We start from the raw sequence: 21,280 nt of genomic DNA on the forward strand, positions 1-21,280 counted from the left end.
ATGCAGCTGAAAAGAAACCCACCGAGGAAAGCATTAATAGATACGTGGGTTTTACTGATGGTTTCCTGAGGACTCAGGAGGCAGTTCTACATCTATCAAGTCTGCCCTTTGGCCCCCCACCCTCCACCCTCATTAGCCAAACTGAGACCATCTCTCACTCAAGCTCACTTCTGGTGTGAGAAGCCCTTCCTTTACCTCCAAGGTATATTCTAAATACTTCAAGTTAAAAATCATACAGTTTCATCTCTGACTTCCAAACCCAGAGATTCTGATGGAGCATCGAGGGAGGATCCCCTTTGTGGAGTCCACAGAGGTTGGCGAGCCTCCCGCGAACCTGGCTTCCTGGACACGTTTGCTGGGGTCTGCAGATGGTTCTGGGTGGAGGCCTGCAAGAAGTCCGCCCACTTCAGGCTGTGCGGTGACATTATCAAACATTTTGTGTCGCTTAAGGGACATGAGTGAAGCCAATGTGACATTTTCTGCCCTGTTTTTGTTTCATTCAAGCCATCTGTGAGGCCAGGTCTCTAGTTAGGCCAACAGCTCTTCATTTCTATGTGATCTACTTTTTCCAGCTGCGAACGTCTCTGGGAAAAGGAAGAGCATTTATTCGCTACTCCTTGGTGCACCAGAGCTTGGCAGACACCTTACAGCAGTGCTTCATGAACGTCAAAGTGACCAGGTAAATACTTCAGGTGCTGGGATGGCCCCCATACCATTCAGAAATGAATCGGAGTCCCCTCATTAATAGTAAGGACAACTGCATGCCTGTTTGTGTGGCACCTTGGCACAAGCAAAGCCCTTCCACATCTGTCATCCTCTCTTACCTGTCCCTACCACGGTCCTTGGCACACATGGGGCAGGTAGCACTGAGGTTTACTGGTGAGAAAACGGAGGCTCAGAGAGCCTAAAGCCCTTCTCTAGGCCCCAGCGATGCTGAGTTGTAAAGCAGGAGCTTGGATCCAGGTCTCCTAACTCCTAGTGCCAAGTAGTTTTTCCTGGTAGAGAGCATGTCCATGGTGCTGGCGCTAATGAATGGACAGACACACCCCACTTGTCACCCTGGACCCAGTGGATTGCAGCCTTGGCCTCTCGGCAGCATCAGCGGTGGGGTTTTAACACCATGGAGCCTGGAGCCTCACCCGAGACAGGGAGTCAGCGCCTGCTGGGTGTGTCTGGGCTCCCCGGAGATTGTGATGGGTGACCAGTTAGGGACCCTCGGTGCTGGTAGTGATGAAGCCTGGGGGGAGGGAAGGGGGAGGCAGGACTGAGGGTGTAAAGCTGGGGGAAGGTCCTGACAGGGCACTGATGGGCGGCATCTCGGGTTGCCCAGCGGCCCTCTGCCAGCTCTGTCTCCCCTCTCCTCCGGGAGCATTTTTCCAGTTCCTCAAAGAAAGAAATCACTTCTGAATGCTAAAAGAAAGACCTGTTGGGGAAAAATACTTGGTTTCATTTTGTTACCTTTAAGATTGATTTGCATAAAGACGTGTTTCTCGCACGTGTGACGGGTGTTGTGCGTTCACGTGAGTCGAGAACCTTCACATGCTTGATGTGAAGGTTATTTTGTTCTGGGTGTTTGGTGAAAACCGTCCTAAACAGCTTGGCTCCAGTGTGTCAGAGTCCACAGACAACAGCCATGCAGCTCTGTAAACTCACCAACGTTGTCCTTTTAAATTCCCATCACCTCATGGGAAGTGAAAGAGCCGGTACGTCACAGTTCATCTTCTGTTCCTTCCCCTTTAAACTGGTGTCGGGACAGAAATTAGTGGTGAGTTTGGTGTCCTGTACCGAGTTCTCCCGAAGGAATAGAAGATGAGGTTACGTTTCAGAAAGGAAGTGTTCTTTCCCCTGTAATTACCCTTTCTTGGCAGGTAATTGAGATTTAAAGTTTCTCAGATCCTTTTTGGGACCTAGATGTGATGGAAATAATAAATGAATAAGTATCTAGTTCATTTCAGCAATTTCTTTCTAGAGTAAGAAGTCTCTTTATTTGAGACTTCTGTGTTCCTGCAGTAAAAAGCAAATTGGGGGCGGGGGTTGCGTGTGTCTGTCTGTAATTCAGTAACCTGAGTTAGAACTGGGTGAGGCAGAGTCCTACTGACAGGACTGATAAATTCACTCTTTTCTGGTCTGTATCAGTCTTGTGAGCGCTACCTTGTTCTGTGTCTCTGCAGTGACTGGTACTATGCAAGAAGCCCCTTTCTGAAGCCGAGGCTGAGCTCCGACATTGTGGGCCAGCTCTACGAGCTGACGGACATTCAGTTTGACCTGGCATCACGGGGCTATGACCTGGATGCTGCCTGGCCGACGTTTGCCAGGTATGTTGACGAATTGCTTGGTTTAAAAGGGAGAAGAGATGTTTGAAGTTTGAAGATCACCTCTAGTCTACTCAAAGCACTATTGTTTGCTTAGTAAATTACATAAAGGTTTGCAACTCATATACCTGCTCGTTTTACAGACCTGAGACTTCGTTGAATGGTGACTCAGAATAACATTTGGGCCCCAACCTTACGCTAACCTAATTGACCAGGAGGTATGCGTCAGTGGAGATTCATATACTAAACCTGAGGTTTTTAAATGTGTTAAGGGACTTGTCATGACAGCCTGGGAGGAGCAGGTGGGCTTTTTCCCATTTGTGCTCTTAGGGAGTTATCATGGAGGCCTTCCAGGCAGTAAGAGAGGGAGTGAAAGCTACAGCCCTTCACATAAGGGTTGCTGGAGGGGTTGCTGTGTTTTCTCCTTACACAGGATGGCACTCAACACGCCATCCAACTGAATCCGCATGACCACTCCGGGAGGGAGGAAACAGGCTCAGAGAGTGCAGGGACTTGCCCAGAGTCACCCAGCTGGTGGACAGCAGGGCCAGGGCATGGACTCGAGTTAAACTTAAGACCGGCATTCTTTGTTTTGTTTACTTTCTGTGAATGAGGTTTCTAAAATTTTTCATATTTTGTATTAGGAAATATTTCCAATGTAGAGAATAGTACTGAAGATAATGATATCCACGTACCAGGAATTAATAGCTAACATTTTGCCATATTTACTTTATGTGTCCTTTTTAAAACTTTCTAATTTTGAAATTATTTCAGAATTACAGAACAGCTACAAAAGTAGAACAGAGTACTCATCTAGCCTTCCCTCTATTCCCCAGCTATCAGTATGTTACCACAGGTGTTTTATTCTTTATGTATACATGTTGTTTTTTTCCTAAGTCATTGGAGAGTAAGCTATAGACTCGATTCCCCTTTCCTCCAATACACTTCATTGTGTATTTCCTAAAATCAAGGATATCCTCTTATTAACCTCAGTACAGTTATTAAAATCAGGAAACTAACATCAATAACAATACCACGATTTAATTTACAGACCTTGTTTAAATATTGAGAATTATCCCAATAATGTCTTCTATAATCTAGGGTCACATGTTACAGTTAATTTTTATGTCTCTGTTTCAGAACAGTCTAACTTGGAACAGTGTCTCAGTCTTTGAAAAGCACAAGTCAGTTATTTTGTAAAACGTTCCTTATGGGAGTTTGTCTAGCGTTTCCACATGTCACGCAGGGTGTCATACGGGGTCTCTGGTCCCGCTCCCCACATAAGAACGCAGGACATGGTGAGACCAAAAAGGAACACCCATGGAGCCATAGATAGGGGACTCATACCAGTATATTCTCGCTGGCAGCTGGGTTGGAGACACAGGAGGCAGGCGCCACACGATCCACAATCCGCACTCCGCCACCTACTACTAGCTCAGCCACCACCTTCTTGCTAGCCCCCATTTTCGGCTAGTGTAGCCACAGCAGTTATATTAGTGGCCAGTGGCTCACTGGTTACAGCTGACAGCCAACTAGCCACAGCTGATGGCCATCCAATCACAGCTGATGGCCATTTACCACCTGAGCCAGCGCCTTTCCACGTGAGGGCGAGAGCCTGGGAACTGTACTCCTGGCTCTGTCCCTACACCACGTTATTAAATTTAGGGTTAAGCATTTTTGGAAGGATGCTTCCAAGGACACAACTTCAAATGTTGTGTCCTCCATTCATAATATCCAGAGACACCGGATACTCATTTGTTTCATTATGAGCACGGTTAACCATGATAATTTGGTTAAAGTGGGGTCTGCCACGGTTCTATTAAAGTGACTGTTTTTCCTATTGTAATTAATATGTATCTTGTAGTAAGATACTTTGAGATTAGTTTGTTATCCTGTTTTTTTTAATACCTCTCTCATCTATTAGTTTTAGCATCCATTGATAATTTAGGCAAGAATTTTTTTACTATGTGTGTATCCATAAATGTTTTATTTGTGTATATAGTTTTATTTTGCATACATGGAATCATGAGGTAGCTAACCATTTGCACCTTGCTTTTTTTCACTCCACATTGTTTTTGAGATTTTATCTGTATTTGCCCACAGAATTCTATAGCTGTAGGGTAGTGGTCAGCAACCACGGCCCATAGGGCTGTGTGTAACTCAGCTTCGCCCATTGTTTGCGTGTTGTCTCTGGCTGCTTTCATGCTACAGTGGCAGAGGAGTTGTGACAGATAAGGCTTGCAAGCCCTTAATATTTACACCCGGCCCTTTACAAAAAAAGATTGGTATGGAGTATTCTGTTGTGCGAATAAGCCACGTTTTATCTGTTTCCCTAGCAGCACAGAGCTAGACTGGTTCCACTTTCTCCACCATGACAGTGCTGCCAACAGTGCCCCCATATGTCTCCTTATGCGCATAGGTGGCTGTCTTTAGGGTAGATTCTGACAAGTGGAATTGCTGGGTTGTGGACACCAATAAGTTTTTAAAAATGCAATCATTGTAGCTTAAGGAAAAGCTTCTGGTTAAATAAAAATGTTTAGTTTGCACTGTTCCTACCAAACGAGAATTATACAAGGCTTCATGTTTCTAGGCTGTCAAATAGAACTTTCTGCAATGAGGGAAATGTTCTGTCTACACCGTCCAGTGTAGTTACCAGAACGACTTAGAAGCAGGTCACTCAGCCACGTTACACATGTGTAGTTATAAAGCGGTGACCATGGGCCCCTAAGCCCAGTGTGACCTGTATTTACCAGGTTGACTGCTACTCGTTCCTCACTAACAGACCGACTATGGCAGGCACCAAAACTTAAGAAAAATTTAAACCAAAAATTACAAAATATTACGTTCACTTAGTTCTTTTTTGGCACTGAGGGGAAAGCCGTCATGTTTCCACTTTAGCAATGGGGCCCATTTGCTACAGACCCAACGGAAATGTGCTCTTTGGTGGGAACTGCTGGGTTTTGCCTTCTTATACTGTCTGGGAAGACATTGCCCCCTGTCACTACCTGGTTGCCTAGTGACAACCAAGGCCTTCACACATGCAAGTGTGTGTGTGTTCCTGGCTCTGATCCAGGTATGTCTGTTCTGTGCCCCACAGGAGGACCCTGGCCGCTGGCTCCTCAGCTTACATGTGGAAACCCCCCAGCCGAAGCTCCAGCATGAGCAGCCTGCTGAGCAGCTACCTGCAGGTACTGTCGGAAAGGCTGCCGAGTGCCTGGCTGCAGGGTCAGCCAGGGCACATCGCTGCCCCTCGCGGCTCAGGGTGGCGTTCTTAGACACCTGTGGTTCCAGCCAGAGCCACATAAACCCTCAGCTATGCCCCGTGTTTCCCAGAGTCCAGGTGTTTATAACCGGAAAGAACTCATTAGGCCTTTGAAAAATTAAGTGCTAAAAGCAGTTCAGCACTGGGGTGAAAAGCGGCAGAGTCAGATCCCGACTCTCACCTCCCAGCTGTGTGACCCTGGGAAGATGACTTACCCTCTCAGAGCTCCAGCTCGCTCATCCATAAATCGGGGATTATAAAAAGCACTCTCGCTGATCGGGGGTGGTGGGGATTGAGTGAGGAAGCACACATGCATGAACGCTTGACAGAGCAAGTGCTCAGTAAACTAGTGGGTAAGGGTTGGTTTTGTTAATTTTGTTAGAAATGTGAATGTATCATAGCTATTTATAGTTTTGTGGGAAAGAACACTGAAATTAATCAACAAGCAAAATAAAAATAATCAACGTAAGCAGCATTAGGAGTAGACTAACCTTTTACCCTATTTTGTGGTTCAATCACAGCAGCTGTGGGTGTGGTGCAGTGGTGAACAGTAGTTTAAATGTAACTTAATTTATCTAAGAGCCGACATCCACTATATTACCAAAGCTACAGGAGGCTAGATGGGAAATGCGAGTTCTGAGTCTCAGTTGAGCTCACCTGTGTGCTGATGTGTCCTTGGGATGTGCTGCTGACCTCCTTTGGCAGGTGCTGTGAGCAAAGGGGTTCTAGTCCTTTGAATAGCTTGGTAGACTCACCTTAGGTCACGGAGTTGCTGTATTTTTACTTCTGTTCTCATTAAATGGTAAAGCTTTTCCAAGTAGCTTCATCCCAAAGCCACCTGTTTTTGGTTTTTCCTCCCCAGACTCAGGAAATGGGCTCCAGCTTTGACCTGAACAGCCCCTTAAACAACGAGGCCCTGGAGGGCTTTGACGAGATGCGGGTGGAGCTGGACCAGCTGGAGGTGCGGGAGAAGCAGCTGCAGGAGCGGATGCAGCAGCTGGACAGGGAGAACCAGGAGCTGAAGGCGACCATCAGCTTGCAGGGAGAGCAGCTGCAGATGGAGAAGGAGAGGGGTCGTGCTGCAGCTGAGGACAATGCTCGCCTCACTTGCATGGTGGCCGAGCTCCAAAAGCAGTGGGAAGTCACCCAGGCCTCCCAGGACACGGTGAAGGAGCTGCAGAAGTGCCTGCAGGTCTTGGAGGTGGCTGCAGTGGTGAAGGAGGAGGGTTCGCACTCAGCTGTGCGGCAGCTGGAATCCATACTGCAGCCTCTGGTGCAGGAGCTCGAGGCCACACGGGACTCCCTGGGCAGGAGGAACCAGCTTCCAGATGATGTCCGGAACCCGCCGGGCGCAGCTGAGCAGAAGGTGCATGTGGCACTAGACACAAAGGGGCAGCAGGAGCCCACGCCCAGTGACTTGGCCCTGGAGATCCAGCAGCTGGGGGAGAAGCTTCGAGCTCTAGAAGGGGAGAGCACCAAGGTCCAGGAGCTCAACAGGCAGCAGAGTGCCCAGCTGGAGCAGCTGGCCAAGGAGCTGCAGCTGAAGGACGAGGCCCGGGCCGGCCTGGAGCGGCTTCTGAGGGAGATGGCGCCGCTCCAGGAGGAGCTGTCCAAGAAGGGACAGGAGACATCCCAGCTCCGGCGACGGCTGCAGGAGTCGCTGGCCCACTTGAGCTCCCTGGAGGAAGAGCTAGCCGAGGCAAGACAGGGGGAGCAGCGTCAGCGAGAGGAGAGGAAGCTGCTGGAGCAGGAGGCCAGGTCCCTGACCCGGCAGCTGCAGCTCCTCGAGACGCAGCTGGCACAGGTGAGCCAGCATGTGAGTGACCTGGAGGAGCAGAAGAAGCAGCTCATCCAGGACAAAGACCACCTCAGCCAGAAGGTGGGGATGCTGGAGCTGCTTGCTGGGCAGCCAGGCCCAGATCTGCCTGTGGCAGGGGACCAGAGTGAGGCTCTGGGCCCCCCGGACGCCACCCAGCCACAGCCCCTCGAGAAGCCAGAGGAACAGGAGGGAACGACGGACGATACAGAAATGCCAGCGAGCGGCCAGGAGGAGGTGCTCCAACAGGTCAACAGGGAGCTGGAGAAGGAGCTACAGAGTGTGCGTGCGCTCAACCAGCTCCTGGAGAACAAGCTGCAGGCCCTGCAAGCTGACTACCAGGTGCTGCAGCAGCGGGAGGCGGCCATCCGGGGCTCCCTGGCCTCCCTGGAGTCCGAGCAGGCCAGCATCCGGCACATGGGTGACCAGATGGAAGCAAGCCTCCTGGCTGTGAAGAAGGCCAAGGAGACCATGAGGGCCCACGTGGCAGAGAAGGAGGCTGCCCTGCAGAGCAAGGAGGCCGAGTGCCAGCAGCTGCGGGAGCAGCTAGAGCAGAGCCAGCAGCTGGCAGAGGCCCGGGAAGGGGAGCACAGGGCTCTGGAGAGCCAGTGCCAACAGCAGGCCCAGCTGATTGAGACCCTCACAGCAGAAAAGCCTCACCAGGGGCTCGGTCCACCTCAAGAAAACGCATCCCATGAACTAGCTGCCCAGGAGGGCCATCAGGGGGAGGCCCAGCGACTGCAGGCTGAGGTCATGGACCTCCGGGCCACACTGCAGGCAGCCCTGGGTGACCAGGAGAAAGTGCAGAGCCAGCTGAGTGTGGCTGAGGCAGCGCTGCAGGAACACAAGGCCCTTGTGCAGCAACTCAAGGAACAGAACGAAGCCCTCAACAGGGCGCATGTGCAGGAGCTGCTGCAGTGCTCGGAGCAGGAAGGGCTGCTGCAAGACGAGAGGTCCCACGAGCCCCATCTGAGGGTGGAGGAGCTCCAGGCCCTGCGGGACGAGCTGTCCCAGGCGAAATGCACCTCCCAGGAAGCCCACCTGGAACAGGCCGAGCTGCAGGAGGAGTTGCACCGGGCCAACACGGACACAGCTGAGCTGGGCATCCAGGTCTGTGCGCTGACCGCAGAGAAAGAGCGGATGGAGGGGGCCTTGGCCTGCACCGCCCAGGAGCTCCAGGATGCCAAAGAGGCAGCCTCCAGGGAGCGAGAGGGCCTGGAACACCAAGTGGCAGGGCTGCAGCGAGAGAAGGAGAGCTTGCAGGAGAAGCTGAGGGGGGCCGAGGAGGCGGCCAGCTCACTGCCTGGCCTGCGGGCCCAGCTGGCCCAGGCTGAGCAGCGGGCCCAGAGCCTCCAGGAGACTGCACACCAGGAGCTCGACACCCTCAAGTTCCAGCTGAGCACTGAGATCATGGACTACCAGAGCAAACTTAAGGTAACCCTGGCCTTGACCATCCGGGCGGCACCTGTCTTTTGCAGCCATGCCTGGTGACTTCACAAGAGGATAGGATGCACCTGCAGCCATGTGGCCCATGGCACCCAGGCAGACAAGGTCCTGTCCTGCTGTCGTAGCCCAGCTTCCTCCTCCCTGCAGGAACGTTAGGGACGCAGCTCTGGGAGTGATGCCTTAGCCCAGAACTCTAAACTCTAGGCCATTGCAGACAAGTTTGTTTTTAAATTAGTAGCCAGCTTGTAAAGAGCAGGATGTTTACAAATCCAGTTTGGGGGCTTTTGAAATCTTGGGAGACCATAGAGCCTGCGTCCGCATGCCCCCATGGCAGGAGTCAGCAGGAGCTGAGTGGGGCTGCCCACTTTCAAGGAGGCATCGTCTGCTGTTTGCTCACACTCCTTTCTGTACTTGCCCAGCCCCTTTGGGCATGTGAGTTTGAGACCCTTGCCGGAGCCTCTAGAGACCACTGCAGAATGGCAGCAGTTCCTGGCTGCCTCGAGTCCTGTCCCTGGGCTCTCTGTCCCTTCAGGTGCCATCCTGATGGCAGGTGCGTGACAGTTAGGTTTCCCAAGGCCCTGGGGATAGACGAGTCATGAGAACAGCGGTTCCCATGTGCCTTTGATCCTGCACAGAGAAAAAGGCTGAAGAGCGAGGGTACAGGCAGCGCGGCCTTGGGGCTCTGGTTCCAGTGCTCACCACCTGTCTGTCTGTACCAGGTCTGTGCACTTGGATCACTCCTGACCCTCTGCTCTTAGGCAGTTACTGCGTTGTCCCCACAGACGTGTCTCCCACCCTGGGTCCCCATCCTGTGCAGTTCCATGCAGCTCATAGGCCACTTTTTCTGTTGCAGAAATGAAATTCTAAGCTTGGGTACCAAGCTAAGTCTCTTAGGAAGCTTGAAGGATTTTGTTACCAAATGAAGCCTGAAGCTTATTGAGTTTGGGGGAAAAAATGGAGGGGTAGCTTGTTTTCACCCATTTGGACAAGGACCCAACTTCTACAATCCCTGTCTCTCCAGGCCGCCAGTGAAGAATGCAGGAACCTCAGGGGCCAGCTTGAAGACCAAGGCCGGCAGCTGCAGGCCGCCCAGGAGGCGGTGGGGAAGCTGGAGGTAGGCCCGGCCTGTGCGGCCCAGGGGAGTGCGCTCCGGGAGCCTGCGCAGTGGCTGGCCCCCCGGGCCGCCTGGGCGGCGAGTCAGTGTGGCGCCTTCTGCCTGCTCATTCCCAGGCCCGGTGTGTGGACCCATTAGGGCAAGGGGAGCTGGTTTGGTTTTCGCTGGACCATTGGAGGGCCCCCTACAGGACTTCCAGCTCCCAAGCTGAAGCCGTCATCAGTTCACTGTTGTAGACACCCAGACTTTGTGTCACAGTCCCTTTCCACTCCCTGGATACCTGGCTGAAGCTGCCAAGTGTGGTTTTCACCCAGCCCTACGGGACGGAAATAAGTTGTCCTTAGTCCTCTCCCCAGGCATTCTCTAAGTCAGTGACTCGGAACGGAGTGGGGAGCAGCGGTGGTGCTGAAACCTGTCTTCAGGGCAGTGACTTTTTTTAGGTGAACCCTGTTCCTGCCACCCCACCTCCACCCTCACCCTGGAGATTCTGATACCTGCCGTCCCTCCAGCCACCACAACCAGTTGCAATTGAAGCTTAGGGGACATAATTAAAACAGGAGTGTGTCACACTCCACAAATAAGAACAAAGGTTCTTGGCCTCTTGCACTTAAAAACAGAGAAACAAAAGCCCCTCCAGTTAGAAGTGACCCAGCCAGGTGGGGCGGAGAGCACGCCAGTGACCCTGTGGCATCTGGCACGTGCTTTTGCAAGCTGAGTGAGTGTCTTCTCCCTGGTGTCCCGGGCCAGGCCGCCCGGGCAGATACGGAAGAGAAGCTGAGCCGCAGCAGCAGCCACCTCTCGGAGTCCCGGGCCGCCATGCTGAAGAAGGACGAGGAGGCAGCTGCCCTCCGGGACAGCTTGGCCAGGTTGGTGACGGTCCTCCCACGCAGCCAGCGGTAGTGACTTCAGGGAAGGAGAGGCTGTTGGATGCAGTCATTTAGAAAGTCAGCCGCTGATGTCAGGTTAAAGAAGGCCTTTGCAAGAAAAGCCACAGACACACCAGGTACCCGAAACACGCCACAGAGACCCTGGCATTCTGCTTAGCGTCGCTCTATGGATGGCAGACCTTCCTCTTAGTTCCTGTCCTATCTCTGGCTGGCCACATTTCAGTTCAGTAACGTCAAGCTTTGGAAAAACTAACAGGCAATAATAGTGGGATACAATGACGGTAATAACGACAGCACACAGACACTTGAATATTATGCCTAAAATGGAGCAGCACTGTTTGTGTTTTGCGTCTGTTTGTCCCTTTCATCCTCCCAACAGTCCTGTGAGGATGGAATTGTTTATCCCCATTTTAGTGATGAGGAGGAGGAGGCTCAGAAGAGTTGAGTCGCCGTCTCAGGGTCGGACAGTATGTAAGTGTTAGCAGTGGGGTTAGAACCCAGACCATTTGGCTCCCGAGTCTGTTTTCTCACCAACTACCTAAAAAATATATAGACAGATCGTGTTGTGTTCTGTTTTACTGTAGGGTACTGGCCGTGTGTGCGTGCGCGCGCGCGTGTGTGTGTGTGTGTGTGTGTGTGTGTGTGTGTATTTTCCCCGCTATGGATTTGACTGGAGCTCTTCATATTCGCTGTGAAATGAGAGGCGCAGGGTGAGGTGTGGGTTCTCCTGAGAGTGAGCGAGTGAGGGACCAGGACGGGCTTGCGTCCTGCAGCCTCTCTGGTGCCGTGTCCATGGAGGGCACATCATGCTGTCGTCACCCTTCCATCGTGATTTTTTTTAACTTGACAGTATGGCCCTACGTGTGGCCGGCCCTCAGGCCTCCCCGAGCCACCCCGTCGTCAGGCTTGGGGGCCACCTGGAGTTGTGAGCATGAGCCCCCCCCATCTGCTGGTAGGGCCAAGCTAGTCCTGCCGAGGCCTGATTAAGACAGGTTTGTCGGGAGGGTGGGGTGCGGGGACCACGTGGCATGTGGCCCCCACAAAGGCCGGCTTGCACTTTCCCAGCTGTCCCGTCATCCCCACCTCTCACCCTCCTTCCAGGCCTGGGCCCAGGCCCCATGGGAGATCCAGAACAGGTTCGATGTTCCGTGACCCGGATGTGCATTACTTCTCATACCTGGCTGCCTTTAGCCAGGTCACGTTCACATGACAGTTTAAATAGAACTTCCCAAGTTGGTGGTGTGTGTGTTTATTTTACTTTTTTAAGTGCTGTGGTTGTTTATGAGATCTCAGAGCCATTGTTTTAGCTGCTCAAAGTTTCATAATCCATCTGCCCAGGATTGGGTTTTCTGTTACTCATTGTGTGAAGCCATGAGGGGGTGTGTGTACACCCGTGAGGTCATTTTGGTGGACAGTGTCTAGTAAACAACCTCCTGACAATGTTGTAGTGGACGTGAAAAGGCTGGCTTAGATACAAACTAATTTGTCTCTGCGGAGCCCTCTGTTTACTGACCCTTTTATGAACATCTTGCTGGGCCTTGGGAGTTTATAGGGCATCCTTGGAAAACCACTGCCTTATGGGACAGCCGAGTTGAAAGTGGGGTGGGCAAGATGGGGAGACAGCCTGGCTCAGCCAGCCGCCTCTGCTGTAGGCTGAGGCTGCAGTGCCCCAGACAGAATTCCTTAGTCCTCGGTGTCAGGTCGAACCCCTGGCAGTGCAGACCGAGTGCCTGTTGTATGCCCAGCACTGAGCCCCATGTGTAGAGTCCCAAAGACTCACAGAGGACTGGTCCTCTGTGTGGTGACCTCCAGGGAGCTGTGCCTCTGTTCTTTGTGTCCTGACTCCTTTTTCCTCTTGCAAAGCCCCCCATCGGGCTCCTCTCATAACCTCAGGCCCTGCCTAAGAACCACGCAGTGCAGACTTGAGCTCAACCTGAGGTGCTCCCAGTGACCTGAGGTCGACCTGCCCTCCCAGGACGCCCTTGAGTTGGGTGTGTGTGTGTGTGTGTGTGTGTGTGAGTGTGTGTGTGTGGCAGGGCATGAAGAGTCTGGGTGTGAGAGGAGTCTGCAAGGCTAGGGGAATGCACCACGTGAGCATAGCAGGTGCTGCCGAGGGGCTCCTTCCCCGTGATGAGGGGACGGCTGGGAGGGCAGCGGGACCCCTCATTAGAGGCCTGGGTCAGCCCGGAGGCACAGTGGAAGCTGGACATAGTGGATAATCGGGAAAACTGACTGCTTCTCTACCAGGACCCAGAAGGAACTTGAAAAAGCCATGAGAAAAATCCAAGAGTATTGCGACAAACTCTGCCAGGAGGTGACAAACAGGGAGAAGAATGACCAGAAGATGCTCGCTGACCTGGATGACCTGAATAGAACCAAGAAGTACCTGGAGGAACGGCTGATAGAGCTGCTCAGGTGACTAAGGGACAAACAGGTGGCTGGGGTTTTCCTCCAAGCTTCGGTTTTCTTTAAGGAAACGCAGCTCTTCTTAAAAGGACTCTTCAAGGGAAATGCCCACCACCTTGTGTGTGTGTTCGGTTGTTAAGCCCCGCCCCCCTTTCCCCCACGTGCAAGGTCTGCTCAGGCCCTTAGCAGCCTTCTAAGGGGATTTCACTGTTAACCACTAGTGCTCCTCTGGGTTTCTGTTTTCATATTGCCATGTAATTTTTTCCAAATCTCTATGTGTGCAGAGCCACAAGAGTGACAATCAGTGATGGTTCGTATCTTAGGGAATTTCTCCCTTCCCAGTACCAGGGTTCCCAAACTCCAGTGCAAGGAGCAGACAGCTAATGTAAACGCATGACCTTGGCCAAGAGGGCACTTTGGGAAAGCGGAGGACGCAGCACGTTCCCCCTGCAGTTGTTGCCACACAGGCATCAAGCCCAGGGTGCCCAGATCACCTTACTTCTTAAGAGAAGTGGGAAATCTGAATGTTTATGTGAAATTGGCCTGACTTTTAAACACTGGCAAGCCGTTCAAAAAAATTTTAAATTTTTTTCTTATGGAAATTGTCAAATATGCAAAAATAGAATAACAGAATGCACCCTGTGAACGTGTTACCCAGCTCAACATTATTCAGTTCATAGGCGATCTTGTTTCATCCAGAGTCCCACCCATTTCCCCCACGTCCCCAGATTATTCTGACGCAAATCCCAGATAATCATTTCATCCGCAAACGTTTTAGCATGTATCTCTCCAAGACAAGGACTCTGCATTTTAAACGACCACAATATTATTACCGCACTTAAAAATTGGCTGTATTTCTGGTATCATCAAGTATCGAGTCAGTTTCAAAGTGTTTCCAATTGCCTTATAATTTTTTCTAATCAGGATCTAAATTAGAGCCATACATTGTGTGGTGATGTGTTTCTTAGATCTTTTAGTCTATGGGTTTCCCCACCATCTCTCTAACTTTTTTTTTTTCTTTGCAATTTACTTTTGAAAAAACAAGGTCATTCATCTGGCAGAGTTTCCCCGTAGCCTGCATTTTACCAACTGCCTCTCCATCCCATCACCTAACGCGCTCTTCCACCCTTTGTATTTCCTGTAAATGGATAGTTGGAACTAGGGCAGTGGTCCTCAACCGTGACTGCACCTTAGAATCACGAGGGGAGCTATTAAAAAAAACACTTCTTTCCAGGCCCCACCCAGACCAGCCAAATTGGGATTTCTGGGAGTGGGGTCCAAGCCGTCAGTGAGCCAGAGGTAAAAGCACTGCTCTGCTAGAGGCTTGCTCAGACTCAGGTTCAAACTTCTGCCCAGAGCGTTTCATAGAATCGGCTTGTAGTTCTGGGTCTCCCCTTCAAGAGTCACCTAAGACCTGACTATCCTTTTCATTGAATGTTAGCAGCCGTGGACAAGCAATGCCTAGATCTGTTCATTCATTTGGGGTTACAAAAGGGTGCTATTATAACTAAACTGGAAGTTTAACAACTTTGCCCTCCTGTCACCAGTGTGCAGACTGGGAACTCAGGGCCTTTGTGACCTCCGAGCGCAGACATCTTCCCGAGGTGTGTGATGGAGAAGCCCAGATCCTGGCAGCATGCCTGCATTCCCAGGGTGTGGGGCCTGGCATTCTGGGACAAAACAGACATGCTGTGGCCTGCCTGGGAGAAATGTGGTCCGGAGAACAAATCTTTCTGCTTCCTGACAATTTCAAGTGTTCTTAAAAAGCCAGTCAATTCCATGTTCTGGCTTTTGGATTTAGGGGCAATGGTCTGGGTTTTGTATGGCGTCCCTGGCTGGTGATGGAGCCAGTTTCTCAGGACCTAAGTGGCTCTGGTGTTGATCATCAGGGTGTTGCTGGGCCACATGAACCCTCAGGATGGTGGCAGGGGTTCCATGCAGGGAAGAATTAACCTTCCCATGTCAGAAGCCGTAAGCCCTGAAAATGGCCATTTAGCAGGAACAATTCCCCCCTGGCGTAGCAGGCATAGGTGGACAATGCCAGAGCTTCCCGAAAAGCCCCCCTCTTCTTTCAGCCTTCCTGGAGTGACTGTACCTTCTCTTGGAGGAGAAGGGAAGATAACATCCCATCAGGTTTTCAGGCTGGGAAATCTTTGGTCTTCTGCAGTGATTAGTTGTTATTTGAACCGTAAACTATAAAAACATAAAGGGCCCTGAGCACATTTAAGATTTGAGTGGGCAGAGCATCCGTGGTCCTCGGGCTCGCAGCGCACAGACTGTCGTGTAATCATGACAGCACGTTGCAGCTTATACTCCCAGGGGCCTTATGCACTGTCGTGTAGACGCCTGAGCAGTGTGTGGCCCTCGTCCACGCTGGCAGCTCTGCAGTTGCCAGAGCCTTTTATGTACAGCCGGGACCTCCTCTGTACCTACGTATGTGCGGTGTCAGTTAAGGGCTCGCATTTTCAGAGGGTCCCACTGAGTCTGGGACTGATGTGCGGTGACAGAGAAGCCCTAGATGGGGTGTGTTTCCAAAGTAAAAGTGAATTTTCCTTCTGTGTCTTGGTAAATTTGGAGTCAGTCTTTCGAAATGAATCGGATAATTCTATTGTTTTCATGGATTTTTTCTTTTTCTAATGTGGCTTTGACCCAGAGACAAGGATGCTCTCTGGCAGAAGTCAGATGCCCTGGAATTCCAGCAGAAGCTCAGTGCTGAGGAGAGGTGGCTTGGGGACTCGGAGGCCACCCACTGCTCTGACTGCAAGCGCGAGTTCAGCTGGATGGTGCGGCGACACCACTGCAGGTCAGCGGGCAGCGGGCAGGGCCCAGAACCAGAGCGAATGGCTCGGACAGACATTGGCATCGTGGCTGACTAGGACAAGCACAGTGCTTTCTGGCTGTGAGGGAACAGGGCGAGGATGGTGGCTTAGGACACTCAGGGACCTGGAAAGGGCAGAGAGTTTAATACAGAGGTGCAGGGGAGATAAGGGGACCCGCAGGGATGTGGCGCGTCCAGATACCAGCAGCCTTGGGCCCTCCCTCAGCCTGCAGGGACCGAGGGGAAGGGGCATTACTGGAACCCCAGGAGAATGGGGGCTGAGGCGTCACTGGAACAGCAGAGCGCTGAGATGCTCCTGGGCCCAAGGAAGGGCAGGCGGAAGGGGATCTCGGGCTGGGGCCAGGGCACAGGGGCCGTTCACCGGGGCCGAGGCGGGGCACGTACACTCGCATCGTGTGTCAGGGAAGGGGAGTTTCCCGCGTGCTTTACCGCAGCCCCGCCTCCCGCAGCCTCGGGAAGGAAAACCTGCTCCCACTCAGCTTACCAGCATGGCTTTATTGGAATCTTGTCAAATGGGCCAGAAGGTCTCACACTGAAGTGGGGGCAGAGCCAGATTTGACGGGAGCCATTGGCGTCCAGAACCCAACAGAGACCCAGTTCCAGTGTGCGAGGCCCACAAAGCGCTGTCCTCACAGCCTGTGCTTATTTGGTCCCCAGGATATGTGGCCGCATCTTCTGTTACTACTGCTGCAACAACTACGTCGTGACAAAGCACGGTGGCAGGAAGGAGCGCTGCTGCCGAGCCTGCTTCCAGAAGTTCAGTGAAGGCCCCAGCTCCCCCGATAGCAACAGCTCCGGCACCAGCCAGGGAGAGCCCAGCCCCACACTGTCGCCAGCCCAAGCCGGGGCCCAGGCCACCAGAGGCCAAGGTCAGTCCCCCGCTGCTGCCCTCGGTGTTCTCGAGGTGGCCCCACCCTCGCATTTCTACCCCATTGTGGGTAGTTAGCTCTAAGACCTCGATTCAATGTTTTCCAAACCTAAGCATTCAAAAGGTGTTAAAAATGTAGTACCACCAATCTGAGACTTTCTTTTTTATGTAATTAGGATTGAAAGAGAATTGAAAAGGGAATAACTTTCTCTGATATGATTTAGCGTTGTGTAACATGAGGCCCGTGTTGCTCTTAGCTCACATGCTACGTTCTCCACACTTTGGAGGATGCTGTCTCCCACAGCCTCAGCCCCAATATTCCACCCTCTCTCCCAGAGTAACCAGAGTTGTGTCTGGAAATGACCGCGCGTCCTTCGCTCCCTTCCTGTGGCTCACGTTCCCTCCCAGTGGCCAAGCAGGAGGCATTCTCCTTCATGTGCTTTCTCTCAGTTCAGTAAAAGGAAGTGGGATGTGGTTCCTGCCGCTTTTGCTCCAGGCCCGGCCTAGCAGAGCAGCCCAGGCTGCCGTCTCAGGGGCCGCACTTTGGCTGTGCCAGGGAGCCAGAGCTGAGACGGCAGGGCAGACGTGAGTCTTGTCTTTGCTCCTCATCGTCTTCCAATCTTCTGCTCATTTAAAACTCTTTCTTTAACTATTGAATTTTGAGAGTCCTTTATATATTCTAGATGAAAGTTATTTATAGATATGTGTTTTACAAATATTTTCTCCCATTCTATAGCCTGTAGTTTCACTTTCTTTCAAAGAGCAGAAATGGTTTTCAAAAAGCAGAAGTTTATAATTTTGATGACGTCTAATCCATTTTTTTTCTTTCTCATAGAGCAATGTTTTTCTTTTGGTGTCATGTGTCTTTGTTGAACCCAAGGACTGAAAGGTCTTGTTTTTTTTCCTAGAAGTTTTATAGTTTTAGGTTGCATGTTTAGGTCTGATCCATTTTGCGTTGATTTTTGTATGTGGTACAAGTTATTCGTAGAGATTCATTTTTTTGCAGATGGTTTTTTTGCCATTGTAATTGTTTTAATACCACTGGTTGAAAAGCGTATTCTTTTCCTATGGAATTGCCTTTGCATCTTTGTCAAAAATCAATTGCCCTTGCATAGGTGGGTCTACAGCTGGACTTTCTCTTCCTTTCCATTTATCTGTGTGCGCTTTCTTTCACCAACACCACACCGTTACGATTGTCGTAGCTTTGTAATGAGTCTTCAAATCAGGTAGAGTGGGTCCTCCAATTTTGTTCTTTACCAAAGTGTTGGCTCTTCTAGCTTCTTTGCTTTTCCGCATAAATTTTAGAATCAGTTTGTCAATTTCTACAAAATATTCTGGTGACATTCTGGTGGGAACTGCATTGAATCTCTCTGTGAATCTGAGGAGAATTGACATCTTAACACAATGGAGCCTTCTAAGCCATGAACCTAGTGTAGCTCTCCATTTATTTAGATCTTTTTTGATATCTCCCAGTGGCCATCATGTTGAGTCCCTGATGCTCATTTTCCCTCCCCTTCTTTTCCTTCTGCCAGTCTCAGAGGGCAGGTTCAGGAGTGTGGCTGAGTCTGTGGAGAGAAACCAATTCCTAGTCCCCCTTTCCAGCCTGTGCCTTGAGCCCTGCATTATGCAGACTTCAGCCAAGACGAAGAGCGTTTCTTCTAAAGCACAGCCTGTCCCAGTTTCCATGTGGCAGGGCTCGCTGGGAACTTGGAGCTCATAGGAATTGGTCTTCTTGCTGAACAGCCCAGGAATCTGTCTTCCCCTTGCCCGACTCACTGGTGTATGTTCCAGCGACAACAGAGTGTCAGAGTGCTGACGTTACCTGTTTTGATTTCTGACATTTCCTGTCGCCTTGTTTGTTTCTCTGCCTTCCTTCCTCCTTCCCTCTCAATCTGTCTTTCTGTCTTCTTTTTTTGTTCGCCTCAGACCTGCCATCACATTTTTTGTGACATGTACAAGAGAGTGTTTGTGGGTGGGTGACTGGCACAGGAGCAGGCATACTGCATTGTTCCTACCGAGTGGCCGGCAAAGTCAGACACAAGTCCCTGGTTGGAGCACAATGGTTGCTGCAACTCCCTGAGCCGGGGGAGGGTCTCTCCCACCCCCACCCCCACCCCCCAGTGGATTGGGATGGAAGTGCAGCCCAGACGGAATCCTGCTTTCAAAGAGGCGCCAAGAGATAGTGTCTGTGTCTTATGGGTCAAGGATTCAGCAGCGCAAAATGTTTACTTTTCTGGTACGTTCTTTCCTGATAAGGTTTAGGTGAGTTTTTCTCCTTCTAAATAAAGCGTCTCAGGGACTATATAAGAGCTTGAAACCTCTCTAAGCCCCTAACTAGGGCTTCACAGAAATCTCTTAAGTTGTGCATTGAGTTTCACCTGGAGTCTCAGCTCTGCTTTTCCAGAGTGTCCAGCAGCCATCTCTTTCCCATCTGGAGTGGGCACTCGCAGTGTGCCCCGGCTTGTCCTGTATAGCTGCCCTCCGTCTGTTCTCTGAGGCTCCCTCCCCATCCTGTGTGTAACCGCTGTGCTTCTCTTGTCTCCTGATCGGCCTCTGCCCCAGGTGCGAACACAGACTCCAGGCTGCCTGACGACGCCGTGTTTGACATCATCACGGATGAGGAGCTGTGCCAGATACAGGAGTCCGGCTCCTCCTCGCCCGGAACACCCGCTGAGTCTGATTCCCTTGACCCAAACGTGGCCGAACAGTGAGTAGACGCCACCTCCATTTCCTGAGTGCTCATTAAATGCCTGGCCCTTGTATGTTCTTACCGAAGGACCAGGGAAATGCAGAAGCAGGACTGGCTGTCTTTGCTTAAAGGGAAGGTGCCTTAGAACAGAGCTTGGGATGGGATGGGATGGCGCTCGAGGGGCACCAGGGCTCGGGAGTGGTCAGTGTTGAGCCTTGTCAGAGGGTTCCTGGGCACTCAGTGGTCCCCTGATTTCAGCATCTCCATTAAGGCCTTTCTTAGTTTGGGCAACTAGATTAATCTGCTTAGGCCGCCATAACAAAAGACCACAGACTGGGCAGCTTAAACCAGAAATTTAGTTCTCACAGCTCTGGAGACTGCGGGTGCCAGATCAAGGTGTGAGCAGTTTGGTTTCCTCTAAGGCCTCTCTCCTGGGCTTGTAGACAGATGGCCACTGTGTCGCTGCCTGCTCACGGGGGCGTCTCTCTACGTGTGTGCACGCCTGGTGTCTCTGTGTCCTAATCTCTTCTTAGGAGGACACCACTCAGATTGGATCAGGGTCCCCCTAATGGTCGGTCTCATTTTCACTAAGTTACTTCTTTATAGCCCTTATTTCCAAATTTAGTCACATTCTGAGCTACGGGGGGTTAGGACTGCAACACAGGAATTTGAAGGGGACGCAGATCAGCCCAGGAGAGCAGCCCTTGCTGTGCTGCCTGAGCCGAGCTCAGAGCAGCGAGTTGCCCTTTAAAAATCCCATTCGTCTTTTGGAACCACTAATCAGGCTGGGTAACGACGCCCTGAGGAAGGAAGCTCGGATTTCGTCTCACTTGTCTCGGGGAGATGTGTTCTCTCCGAAGTCCCTTTAGCTCCTGAGAAGCCCTCCCAGAGTCCCCGAGTCCTAGGCAGGCCTGTCACCCTTCCACACGCCCAGCCTGTGCCCTGCCCGTCGCCAGCGTCCTGTGCTGCTCGTAGTCAGGCACCCCGGCCCACCAACCCGTCCTGAGGCTGATGGCGCCACAGGCTGCCCTACAAGTGCTGCTTCTGCATGGCCCGCTCTGTTTTCTGGGCTCGCTGTTTTTAACAAGGTTTGGAAGGAGAGTTTTGCCAATTTTTAAATATATGCAGTACTGCACAAAGTGTCACCATATTAAATGACACGCGTTTGCCATGGGACCCACAGGAAAAGGTCAGGATCCCCTCTGTGGCAGCCTTGCCCAGTGTTTGTCAGCTCCTAGAGTTTGACCTGAGTCCAGTTTCTACAGCAAAGCACTGGCTGTTCAGAAGCTCGAGAAAGAATTGACACGACTGCCACGTCCAGACGTTTCTTGACACACTTTCCATCCCATTTAGGGGGTTTTGTGATGCTCTTGGTAACTTGTATTGAAATCGCTGCTACTCCCTTCCTGCCCAGAGTTCAGAGGCAGACTAGGATTGACCTGTCAGATTATTACCCGGGGTTTCTGCTGCATGAGAGGAGATGTGCTTCGTCTCCGCGAGGCCCTCAGCACAGGAGCTGTCCGGCCTCAGCGTACCTACCTCCTCTCTCCCGTACTCTCTTACTGGCCAGTGACTGAACCTGCCCTGTTGTGGCCTCACGGATCAGCCAAGCTGTCACCCAACCCAAGAAAGCCCCTGCTC

General features: G+C 51.6%; 1 protein-coding gene across 6 annotated transcripts in view; it reads left to right on the plus strand.

Annotated features, from left to right (window-relative positions):
- The window catches only part of FYCO1 (FYVE and coiled-coil domain autophagy adaptor 1), a 77,755-nt gene that overhangs the window by 20,482 nt on the left and 35,993 nt on the right, over positions 1-21,280 (plus strand). For all 6 annotated transcript variants that reach the window (XM_019724045.2, XM_074312504.1, XM_074312503.1 and 3 more), the window contains 10 exons: positions 573-679; positions 2,172-2,315; positions 5,410-5,500; positions 6,437-8,824; positions 9,858-9,950; positions 10,698-10,816; positions 13,085-13,252; positions 15,897-16,046; positions 16,740-16,951; positions 19,513-19,657. In XM_019724045.2, the coding sequence (XP_019579604.2) occupies positions 573-679; positions 2,172-2,315; positions 5,410-5,500; positions 6,437-8,824; positions 9,858-9,950; positions 10,698-10,816; positions 13,085-13,252; positions 15,897-16,046; positions 16,740-16,951; positions 19,513-19,657 (3,617 nt within the window). The remainder of the gene's footprint in view (positions 1-572; positions 680-2,171; positions 2,316-5,409; positions 5,501-6,436; positions 8,825-9,857; positions 9,951-10,697; positions 10,817-13,084; positions 13,253-15,896; positions 16,047-16,739; positions 16,952-19,512; positions 19,658-21,280) is intronic.

Source organism: Rhinolophus sinicus, linkage group LG10 (assembly GCF_036562045.2).
Source record: "Rhinolophus sinicus isolate RSC01 linkage group LG10, ASM3656204v1, whole genome shotgun sequence".
In the NCBI taxonomy this organism is placed as follows: domain Eukaryota; kingdom Metazoa; phylum Chordata; class Mammalia; order Chiroptera; family Rhinolophidae; genus Rhinolophus; species Rhinolophus sinicus.